Genomic DNA, 12,456 nt, shown 5'->3' with positions numbered 1-12,456 from the left:
GATGTGTTATGTAAATGGGTTCACTATGCCCTACCCAACCAAACTACCACAGTCCCCTTCAGTTTACTCTGGGTCTCCAGACAACCATGGACTGTACACACTTGCTGCCTGTCACTGGATGTTACTGTTTAAACAAAAGCTGCCAACTTATCTTCTGCAGTAAGCCTGCAAGATTAAATTTCAGGCAGAGTGCAAGGTGACAGCTCCTCCTGCAGCTTGCTCTAATGAGCACACACCTTTCTGCCTGCTGCTTGTGGTACTAATGCTGAAAACGCCTGTGCTAGACTTTTAGGCCAAATATATTTGATAAAAGTGCATGTAATTCTAGGAGCTTAATTATCGCTGGAGAAAATTATTCTGATGAATGAACAAGTCTCTGCCCACCTGCAGCTCTCTGGAACTAACTCAAGTGTCATTGATTCATTAACACAGCACTTATCTAACATTTACAGCACGGAGATTGGGATTTGGGCCTTTTGGTCTCTGCTGGTTCTGCCACTGCAAGAGGCCTGTTTCCATGACTGCAAACTGCTGTTAGACTTCACTTTGTGCTTTTCAGGTTTAGCTGAGTCATGTTGGAAAAGCCTTTGAGACCAAGCCTATAAGGACTACAAGTGATTAGCACTAAATAGTACATTTTGGGAGGCACAAAGGAAGTTACCCAGTTGTCCCAGGTTTCAAGACATTGTGAATAGATACTCCATACACCTTTGGGTCTGTCAAGTCCAATTGCCATCCAGAAAAAGGAGGAAAGATTAAGTAAGAACTATACCGATAAAACTAGTACATTGGAGAACAGGAGGGGAAAAAGAAGTATGAGCTCCTTGAGGAGTTGTCTGTTCTTCAAAATTCTGTATAAAACCCATTTAATATTTAAGCTCAGGAGTTTTGATGCAGATTTTGTAATGTTTTCATTCCAACAGTCAATATTTTGGTGGTGGAAGTGACGGAAGGGATATGGCATTTATCCTTTCATAAGTGTTTGTAGGTAGACAGTTATCAAGCTTGATATTATCTTACTCTCTTTGCAGCAGGGAGTGATGCTTAAGGGTTTGATCCCTGACCAATTGGCACGAGCAGGAGTTTTGCCTGGACAAGAACAAGATGAAAGTAGCTGTTAATATGGGTGGTTGGGGGCACTCATTGTAACACACACAAGGATAGAGTTCCCAGACCTCGGTTCCCACAGTTAGGACTGGATTTTCTAAATGATTTATTGTGTTGAATGCTTATAATATCCAGCTACTTCTAAAAGAGCATACGCAGGAGCCAAGAAATTTTTAAAATGGAGCTCAAGTGATAGAAACTCAGTCCTTTGAGCATTTTGTCACTAAGCCAGCAATTTTGTGACCATTTGTCAATTCCAAGTTTTCCAATGAAAAGAAAAGCCTCACATCTCACACTGGAAACATGGATTAAGTAAGTCTTTACTTCGGGACCACTTTTTACAACAGCAAAAACTGAGAAGATTTAATTCAACTTGGGCAAAATAAGTAACTTAATCAAAATTGGCAAAATGTAAAGGAATAATTTTTAAAGACTCCCTCTATTTCACTTTTGTATTTAAGTGAAAATGTAATATGAAATGCAGAATCCTGTCTTGCCATACCAAATAGTTCGATAGCAAGGCCTAAAGAAAGGTGGCTAAAAGCGAGGGGTAGGAATGGAGCCCTGTGAGCCCCAGCTTAAAAATGACTGATTTTTTTATGTGCAATCTGTAAGACAACCAGAAAGATCTTGATCTTGGCAGGATTTGTTATAATACTATCCACTGCATTGTTGTTTTCTGTGGGTTTATATGCCCCTGAAGGATGTACATGTCTTTCTATATTGAAAAAGACTGGGTTTGAGGTGTATTTTCCCCGTCAGGTGTAAGGATTCACACAATGTCAACACAGACCAAGGCCTGACTTGGGGAGGGGAAGAGCTCCCGTGCCTGGACTCCAGACTCCATCTCCCCAGCCCACACCCGCATCCCTCTCCGCATTAAACACCAAAAGAGCATTTCGTTGGTGCTAAAAGCTAAAACACTTTTACAGGAGCGGCCCCAGGGATGTTCCCCGGGCCGGGCAACCCCGAAGCCCTTCTCTGGAGGCCACCCGGGGCCGGCAGAAGCCGGGCGGGCGCCTCCAGAGGGCCGGGCGCGGCCCTTCCCTTCCCGCCCTGCCGGCCGTGAGGTGACAAAGCACCGGGCGCGGGGCCGGCGGGAGGCGGCCCTGCCCCGGCCCTCACGGCCCCGGTGGCGGCGGCCGGTGCCGTGGTGGCACCGCGGGCGCCTGCGCGGCGCTCCTCCTCCACCTCCTCCTCCTCCTCCTCCTCCTCCTCCTCCTCCCGCCGGCGGCGGCCGCTGTCAGGATGAGGCGGAGGAGGCGGAGGCCCAGGCCGGCAGCTCCCGTCTCTCGCCGGGGCCCCCTGGCGTAGCGGTTCCCGCTCCGACGCCGCGGCTGGAGGCGGAGGAGGCCGCGGCGGCGCCGCCCGCCCGCCCGCCCGCCGGAGCCATGGCCCAGCCGGGCCCGAGCCCCCCGACGGACGGTAAAAGGGGGGGACGCGGCCTCGCTGCGCTGCTCCGGGCCGGGCCGCCGCGGCCTGCCCAGCCCCGGGCTCGCCTGCGGAGCTCCGCCGGCCTGGGTGGCGGCTGCCCGGCCCGGGGCGGGGGCGTCCACCGCGGGGAGCCCCGCAGCCGGAGCGGGGGAGGAGGCCCTGAGGGGACGGAGGGGCCCGGCTGGGGGGCTGGGAGGCCGTGGTGGGGTAGGGGCGGCTCCCCCAGCGTGGTGGGGCCGGGGGAGGCCCGGCGGGGGGAGGTTTGTAGGGCCGGGGGGTGCTGCCGGGCAGGGCTGGCGCGGTGCTGTGGCCGCAGCAGGTGCTCGGGGGCTGGCCTGGAGCTGGGCGTGCAGCCACCAGGAGCCCCACAGAAGGCTGAGGTCGGGATCCCGGCGGGGACAGTTGGCTCCTGTGCTGGAGGAGACAAAGGAAATGACAGCTCGCCCCTCGGGAGGAGCCCTGGCTACCTGTGTAGGAGCACGATAAGGTGTCCTGGAGGTTTTTGTCAGCAGGAGGTTATTTGTTTTGGGAGGGATTACAGACAAGGAAATATGATTTATTTTTTTTTTCTCCATGGATTAGGTTACAGAGCTGTGTATGGATCAGAAGAGCTGTAGTCAGTGCTTGGTTTGGAGATGGGATTGAAGGGACGAGTCCATCTGGGCATCCCAGAGTGTATGGATGCGTGGGGAAAGGGCAGGAGAGCAAGAAACTGAAATTGAAGCTGGTCACGCTGGAGGAGGGCTGGGGAGAGACGTCTAGAGCCTTGAAGGATAGGTGCTTACCCGGGCATGGCGCTATGCCAGAGCTCTCCTTTTTTTTTTTTTTCTTTTTAGAGAGCAGATGAGTTTCCCTGGGAAAGTACTGTTAGAAAAGGGCAATCATGTATTCTTAATTATGCATATCTAGGGAATTGTGTGGGCTTCTTTTTTTTTTTCTTGGTGCCGTTACACAAGAAAGTGCTAATAATCTACGGGGATTTCAGTCTACCTTGTCAAAGTGTTAATAATGGAGGTGCTTGGATTTTTTTTATTTTTTATTTATATTTTTCTCCATTAAGGTCAATGATTGCATGGTCGTCCTGTGAGAGCACTAGGGGGAAGGTGAATTTACTTGCTGTCATGACTGTAAGGTTGCTCTTGGTATGGGTTACTCGTGTGCTTTGTGGCAAATAACCATTGTTTATTGTTCTTTAGCCTTTTCTTGTGAGAGCTACAGAACAGCTTGCGACAATTTTTCTTCTTGGCTCTTGCAGAGAATCTGGCTGCAGGTGTGCAGTGGAACTGAGCAAATGTTTGCTGCTTCTTTGCCAGGAAAGGTAGTTGTATGTTAGCTGTGTGTTAGAAGTTACAAGTTGGATAGAATTTTGTTCTTGCTGTTGTTGTTTAAAAAGACACAAAGGTGCGAGTAAAACTTAGTAATTTGGTAGGTTGATGAAGTCTGTCTTGTAAGAGGTATGGGTTGCTGTCCTTCTCATGTCTTTCATCTGTGGAAAGACAAGGATAGTGTAAATAAGACCCATGGTTGGGAGGGAAGTGGCTGGAAGTTGGATGGATTCTGAAAGTTTTTGCTGTGTCCTCGCACTGATGAACTGAGAGCTTCTAAAATGGCTCCTCTCCCCCATCCTTTGGCAGTGATAGGCCCAGTTTTTGGTTTTCTTTTCATCCACTTTTATCACTCTACTGCAGTTCTCAAGCCTGATGGGCTTTTTTTTTCTTTTGTGTAACTTGCAAAAAGTGTGCCTTGAAACTTCTCCATTGTGTTTTAATATGGAGAAAAAGTAGAAGTGATTTATTCAGTGTTTTTGGCTGTCCGCACTGAATTTATTGCTCAGAGGAGCAGTGTAATTTCTGTTTTAAGATTACATGTGACAAACCAGCACTGGATTAGTATGGCCCTTCAAGAAAAAGTTACAGCTTTTGTATAATTACTGACATTGGTTGTAAATACTGTGCGCATTCTTTACCTGTGCAAGATGCATTGGCTACATTTTTTTGTTGTTGATGAAAGCAAGTATAAAAGACTCTAGTTAAAAAAATAATAATGAAGCAATGTGAGAGGAATATTATATTAGAATATATATTCAATTCTAAAGCCCATACTGAAATGAAAATGGTACCAAAAGAGAGGTAGAGTAACACAAAGAAAGAGGAGAAGAATGGATGTTGGGTCCTACCCTGTTTTTGTACTTTGGCTTAGTATAGAAGTTAATAACCCTCTAATTCTTTTGTATGGGGTAATAGAGTTTCCATATGATAACAATCGCAAAAGGCTAAGTGCAGAGTCCTCTGGCTGCTCATGTGGCTTGGTGCACTGTGCTGTTAACTCTTAGCTGATTGTGGCAACCTCTGCTGCAAGTAGGTGTGTGCTCACTGATCCCGGTCAAGGTGGCTTTTTGCGGATTTCTTTTATTAACGCATGCCATCTAGATGGTATGACTGGAACGGTAATGCCTGATTTGTAAAATAAATAAATAAATAAAATAAAAAAATAATAATTCATATTTTTAAGGTGGGCAGCTTCCTTGGGCTTATTTCAGATCTGGATGCTTGCCATCTCTGAAAATAAGGTTACCAAATAAAATGTTTTGACATAGTTTTTCCCTATCAGATTGTTTGGGGTTTAATATCGCTCCTTCTTGTATCTGGAAGATGCTTCAATGAGGGAGCTGCTACTACATAAAGCACTAATTCTTCAAGACTTACTTTGCATATCCTTATTGTTGTTATTATTTGCAAATTATTGAACTCTCCTTACCGCACTAGTGAACTTAAACTGTTGGTACGCTCAGGCTGGTAAATAGTAACCGCTGATACTCTGTGATAAAGGAAACCCTTAGTGGCATGGTCTGTTGAACACTATAAGAAAAAAATCACCAGCCAGGTGATCGGAGTCACTTTTTCTTACTCCCGTGCTCAGGCCAGTAAAAATGCTGTCTCTTTTTTGTGGTCAGAGTCAGATGGCAGCTGTCAGCGCAGAGAAGCACTCAGCTGCATGCAGGAGGTTGGAGAACATTGCCATCTTGGGTTTAGTACCACTGGCAGCACCGGGGGCTGTGCTGCTGCCTCGTACCACTACCGTGGGATCCTCCTGACAGGAGCAGAGATCTTGCTGTCGCTGTACTTCTCATGTGCCTCAGAGGTTGGCCGCTGCCAGTGGAGGGGTCTGAAATGTCACATAGACAATGAACTAACGAAACTTAAGCCTTAGCCACTTAATATGGTTCTAGTTATTTTCCTTACACATATCACTTTTAAAATGAAGTTGAAGTATCTAAATATGCTATTACTCATCTCAAAAGCTAGGTGTGGTTGGTAAGGGACTGATTTTGAGCACTGCAGTTTAGCTCTGTGTTGTTGATGTAACTGTCAAAAGTTAAACTCTTGTCTCTTGGGTACTAACTGCAGAATTGCTGGTACTTTCCAAGAGCCCCAAAATTCCTTCCCTTTCATTTTGCTTGCTTTTAATTTAGCATGCTATTTAACAGTTATTAAACAAACATGTTCAATTAAAAAAAAAATCAACACAAACGAACACATCTCTTTTTCAGTTGTACATTTTTCTGTTTGTTCAGTGGACCCGTCTGGAATTTGGCTTCAGAAGTGAGGCAGACACCTCGAACATACACCTCTTAGAATTTCTGAGGAAGTTTTGATCAGCTCAGCAGGTCGGTTTGCTCTGGAGTGGAAATGTGCACATTCAGGGTGTCTGCTTTCCATATGAAGCCAAGTCCCAAATCTCTCTCTCAATTTTGAGAAATGCTGTGACCCTGTTTGTTAAAATTAGCTATTGACTTGCCTGAAGGCAGAGTGAATATACTTTATGACGTGGACTGTCTGTCTCTCTCTTGTATTTTAAATGCTGGAAAATAAAAATTCTCTGCCCGGTTTTATTGCTTCTTGGCCAGTTCACCACCATCATTGACAAGATGGCCTTCCGAAATGTTTTCTGTCCTTTCTGGCCTGCTGCCTCAAGATGCTCAGCTGCTTTCCCATAGCCCTTTGTGGGTGGAGCGGATTCCCACTGCGGAACTAGTTTGTGTGCGCTCCCTTGAAAGTGATTGAGGAAGGAATTTTGTTTTAAAACTTTTAAGAAGCTAAAACAAACAACGTCTCCCAGCGTGGGAGTGGACCAGATCCCATCGGCTTCATAACGGGTGATGGTTGAATGGCAGGCTTCCTGGGCTTTCGCTTCAGGCACTTTATTAAAAAATTCTTCTAAGATGTGAAGTTTTCTATATTTTTATATATATATATATATATATATATATATATAAAATATATATATATATATATATATAATTCTGTTTAAATAAAGGTTTGTATTTAAAACAAAAAGCATGAGGTTATGGCTTTGCTCTGACTGAAGTCTTCCAAGATAAGCACTGATAGCACTGATAAGCAGCACTTACCAAGCAGACTTCCAAACTGTACCTGACAACAAGGCAGGGGTGGGAAAAAAAAACAAGACAAGGACTAGCTGTAAATGCCATTCTGTGTGTGTTTAAGAGTAACATCTTTCATTCCAAAGGTCTAGTGCTTCTGAGTGGTTTGTAGTTGGTACTTGCAGACTTGTTTCCAGTACCTGCGCCAGTGCAGTCTGAGTTACTGGTGCTAGTCTCTGCAAGTTACTCTATAAATAGGGTAAGTGTTGTGTAATTTTAGTCATGGTATAGTCAGTTAAGCATGATGATGAATTATCTCTGGAAAAATGTAAATCATTTGACATCTTTATATAAATTGGCATAGGAGGAACATGTGAGGAGTGTACCCTGAGGTAGGATTTCTGTATTTTTCAGGAAATACAGGGTTGCTTTTGAGTACTTCGCTGAAATATCCCTGGTGCTTGAGAAAAACGCTGGCTTGTTGTGTCTCATTATTAATGGTGCGTATCGTACCTTCGGAGTGCAGAACTGCAGCACATCCGTTAATGTAATGATGTCTTTCATTTGCATAGTAGCTTGTAAGTACAAAATGAAGATGGATGGCCTGACTGATGTATTTTCTTTCTAACCCAGCGGCATTTCAGCCCGTGGCCTTCAGACCCCTGTCACTCAGGTGCTACTTCTGTGCTGCCTTCCACAAACCCCTTAAAAAATAACTCTGTTGTGAGAAGGCTTTAAGTCTGGTTTTTTTATAAAGGAGGCCTGGGGGGTTCTAGGAAAAAAAAAAAAAAAAAGGACTGAAAAAACACTGATTTCACCTGTCAGAACAGAGGAAACCTCCCTAGGTACCCTTAACACCAGAAGGGCCACTTGATGTCTGTCTCTGTAATTGCTTTCTTCTTAGCTTACAGTGTGCCCAAGTCAGTTATTAAGAAAACTTCAGATTGCTGTGTTTTGTTTTGTTCCTGTTTTCCTTTTTTCCTACTCATGTCTGCTTCTTTCAGCCATGACTTCTGTTGGCAGCCAGCTGCCTTGCGGTGCCTCTGTTCTCCCTCCTGTCCTCATCCCGTGCTCATCTTCCGTGGTCAAGCCCCTCCACATACAACAGAGAATAAAATGAAAGCTTTCATGTCACCCTTCACATCTGTTTCCATCTCCCCTGGCAATTTCTGTTTCCACACAGCTAAGTGACTGGTTAATTCCTCTGAAACGTTGCCTTGCGTGACCTTTGGATGCTTCCTCTCCAAGGCCAAGCGGCTGTTCAACTGTCCTGGACAACCGCTGCTGCTCAGCTCATCCTCTGGTTTCCTCTGGGCTCCTTCCCACCCACCATCACCTCCTCTTCCTTAAACACTGCTCTTCCTCCTGCAGGCCTTTTGCTGCCTCCCGTCTGTGGACACCCCCTGTTTCTTGTGTCAGCTGCTCCAGCCTTTGCTTGCTCTGCTCTCTGGTTGGGATGTCCTCAGTATCCTTCCTCCGTGCCTCCACTCTGCTGCTGGAGAAAATTGTAGGAGTGCACTTTCTTCATGAAAAATTTCTTCTTTTCTTTTCCAGACAGCACTGCTCGCCAGCTATGCTGATTCTTAGCTTGTTTGCTGTCCTGTTCTTGTGGACTTTTTTTTTTTTTTTTGGTTTATTTTTAAGATCTTGTCAGCTTTTATTAAAAAGAGAAGGTCTTCTCTTGCTTTCCTCTTGGTACAGAGCAGGTACTCACCTGCTTTTCAGCCCCCCTGCCTTATGCATTTCATGCAGATTCAGTGTTTTCTCCGAACCAGCTGTAGAGTTTGGCAGGCGTTGGACCTCAGCTACTCACCTATTTATCATGAGATTGGCTGACATCTGATTCTTTATTACCTTGGTTTCTTTATATGTAAACCAAAGCGGTTATATGCATCACGGATTGCAGAAATTAATTGCTGGAGGTTAACTGCTGATCTCCTTTGGAACGGTAGAGAAACAAAGGAGCCCCAAACCTCACCTGCCAGAGCAGTTCTGAAGACGTGGTTTGGGTAGGGAGCAGGGCAGGCAGCCCGCTGTGTGACTCCTCACATCGTGCTGCAGGCTGCTAGAGCCCTGTGTTGCCTCGTGTCCCCACCATAACTGCAAAATAGATCTTAAGAGCTTAAAAAAAAAAAATCTACCAAGCCTGATTTAATAAAGAAGAGAGGCTTGTTGTGCCGTGGTGCTTCACACTGAGGGAAGAAATTTAAATTTAGGTGGGAATTTCTTTGTGTTCTTCTTCTGTCGTTTTGTGGCTTCTGAAAATAACCTTTCCAATAAAATTGTTATGTCATTTGTGTTCTGTAGAAATTATACATGGCAAAGAAAATCAGAATCAATAATTGAAAGACAGCAGAATCGTTTCTATGGATGCTCCTGAGGGTATGGCTTGTAGGTGAGAGGAAGCGATTAACTGAGGATGAGACCAACCCAGCTTTGTTGATTGAGCAGTGTTGCCAAGGCTTCAAGAAAGTATCCCAAATAGACTGCAAGATTTGTATTTGCTGCTTTTGTTGATGCATGTTTTTAATTTCCAGCCAGTTGCAACAAGGCTTGAAATGCTATTTAAGTGGCAACAAAAGAGAAAAATATGCAAAATTATAAAGAAGAAAGATCACTCTTTCACCTTCTTAAATTTTTGTCTCAGTGCTTCCATGCAGAACTGTTTACCCACCGCACCCATGCCTTGGCAGGGTAACGTTGTATTTGCACGTGTGGTTGCCATTGCAGTGTTCCTCAGCAAGAGATCTTTGTGCCATGTGTTAAGTGCTGCTACAGCAGTGCTCTGTGAAATGATTGGGTTGGCAACATGGTTGGTTACGTTAAAGAAAGAAACACAGAATCAAGTAACTTGCAAACACTAACTTGTCTACAAGCACAGAATACAGAAATATTCCTTACATCGGTATTTGCACTGGCTTAATCTATAGAGGGAAGAAGCACAGATGAGTGCTCGAAGTTACTGTTCAAGCAGCTGCTTATCTTAACCATCCCTATAAATGTCAGTGTCTGGTGCCCCTTCAGCAAATTGTATTTCCCAGGGCCTGCTGAAGATGTCCTAGACTCCCATTGACTACAGACACGAGGGTTGGAACACCATCTTACATTAGCGATGGGCTGTGCCAAGATCCCTGATGTAACTGAGCTGTGCTGTTACTTGCTTTATTTTGGTGGAATATGAAACTCGAGTTTGGCTCTGTTCATTCAAAGCATCTCATAAACTGACATCTTTATGTCATCTGTTACATTTTCTTTTAGGGATGATTAATTGGTTTCACGTAATACTTCCTTAATTGTCAGCTCACAATGCCTGTTTACATTTTTTCTTTGTGTGTGTCTAGAGACGTGTGCTAAATTAATGGGAAAGCAATTAGCCAGACTCCAGATTCAGTGCTTGACTGACACCTCTAACTGTGAGCATTACAGCTGTCTGCCTGGTCTGCACAGCTCCTGCTTGACTTCTAGATGAAACCAGGGATGAAGATGCTAAATCCCTAAATAGTGTAGAAAACCCTGGTGGATTCGCTGGAGGCACGGAGGCTAACGTTTACCTGATGATACACAGGAGGGGTTGTGATGGCACGTTACAGGGTCTGATTTAGCTGCAGTTTTGCACTCGTGTCCTTGCTTTCAAATAAAAGTAAATGTGAGCCTAACCTGGCTGTGGCGTTGAACTGTTTTCCCATATGTTTTTACCTCCAGCTTGGTTTTGTACCAGTCTGAATGTGCTTACATGGGAGACACCCGTTCAGTTGGGTTTGTTCAAACTGTGTGTGTACAAACACGGGTGGGAAAGGCGAGCTTTGGAGCTGGTGTTCTGGCACAGGTTACGTTGCAACTGACCCTAGATGGCCTGAATGGAAATCAGGATTTGGAGAAGGCCATTTATCGCTTTTATGACAGCCATAAAGTCTTGTAAAGAAAGAAAAAGGGGAAAAACCCAACTCTACCCTACCCTGAGCTTGGTCACCAGAAGGGAGCGCAGGGCAGCAGGAAAGCCAGGCTCCCAGAGTCATGTTCCCTCCTCACCTTTGTGCCTGCTCGACACGTGGGAGCCACTGCTGGGCCACTTCAGCACAGCCACCCAGTGGAGAGCCGCTCACTGCTGGATTAATGAGTTTAATTGATTCAGTGAGTATTAGAGCCGGCACAAAGGAAGGGGTGGAGACCTCCCGGTGGCGATACGGATGTGTTGTGCAGACTCCTGTTCACGGTTTGAAGCAGCCTGCAGCCTCGCTGCCATGTTCGTGGCGGTTCTGGTACACGTCAGCCACGTGATGAGCGTGGGCAGGGTCCTGATGGGCTGAAAGTAAGTGGTTTGACACCTCTCTGTCCCCAGCTTTGTGCTGTATCACCTCGCTGCTCCCATTGCTGCACAGCCCCACGGGTCCTCGTACTGTGCTGGGGCTAACCCGGGGCGAGGTGGGGGCCTGGGTTACCCAAAAAGGTGAACACTGGGGCTGCAGTTTACTTTGAATGATCATAACAACTGCAGGCTTAGTTAAGTCTTCATGTTGTTTTGCTTATTCTCCAGGCATATGTATATATTTAAACGTTGCAGTGTAAATGAAAACTTCATGCTGGAGGAGGAATTTCTTCCTTTTTAACTGCTCAGAAATGCGTTTAGTGACAAGTGGTAGCAAAAAGTAGAAATATATAGACTGATGGCAGTGCTTCCTGTCAAGAAATAGATTATGGAGACTTGGGGGAGTAGTAGGCTGTTGTTCTCAGGGAAACTATTAAATTGCTGCAGAAACCTTACTCCCAACGATAGGGACTGTATCCTGTTCCTTATCAAATAAAGATGCTAATCATCTTTTATTAGTTGTCATACTGTACTTATCACCACGGTGTCTCCATAAATACATCTGGCAGCCACATTTTCCAGGCCATTTATCAAGATTTATATCCTGGAAGTGGTTACTCTGAGGCACCATGTGTTCATGCCTGCAAGGGGCTCTTCTCACAGCTAACACTTCTGAAATGACTCTGCCTTGAAACCGGGTCCTAGCCTGGTCCTGTCCCCTGTTCGTTCTCTGGCTACCCGTTTGGGCCGCCAAATGTTGTAGGAAGGGACAGGGAACCGCAGAGGGAATGATGTGACATTAACCCCTCTTATGGTGTTAGTTCAAATTCATGACTATGGGTCCTGTGTGAGTTACTGCTATCTCAGAAGCTTTTCTGGTACCTGTAACCATACGTGGGTGCTGTCTGGTAGCTGCAGGGGTGGGAAGCGTTTGCGTGCTGTTCCTGACCATGTTGGTTTTGAAATTGTGCAGAGAGGCTGACTTGCTGTCGGTGGTGCTCTCCTCACACCTATAGTAATGGTAAACTAGAGAAGCTTTTTGTTTTTCTCATTGTCTTCTCCTGTTGGTCTGCCTGTGTGTTTCTCTCCCCAGTCAGATATTTCAATTTTGTTATCTTCCTTGGAGTTTCTCGCTCTGCTGGGTCATGGTTAGTTGGTTCCTTCTGCACAGAGATGGGGTGGCAGGGCGTTGGGATGGTACATAGCCTGAAGGCTCTCAAAGCCA

The 12,456-nt window shown here is 45.6% G+C and overlaps 1 protein-coding gene across 1 annotated transcript in view; it reads left to right on the top strand.

The window, feature by feature from the left end:
* The first annotated feature begins 2,211 nt into the window (after positions 1–2,211).
* RABEP1 (rabaptin, RAB GTPase binding effector protein 1) overlaps positions 2,212–12,456 on the top strand; it is a 52,330-nt gene continuing 42,085 nt past the window's right edge. The window contains exon 1 of the mRNA XM_084493542.1: positions 2,212–2,532. Coding sequence (XP_084349668.1) covers positions 2,499–2,532 — 34 coding nt within the window. The 5' untranslated portion in view covers positions 2,212–2,498. The remainder of the gene's footprint in view (positions 2,533–12,456) is intronic.

Source organism: Aythya ferina (assembly GCF_964211825.1).
Source record: "Aythya ferina genome assembly, chromosome: 19".
Classification (NCBI taxonomy): domain Eukaryota; kingdom Metazoa; phylum Chordata; class Aves; order Anseriformes; family Anatidae; genus Aythya; species Aythya ferina.
Note: the sequence above shows the minus strand (reverse complement) of the source record. Positions and strands in the feature narration are given on the sequence as shown.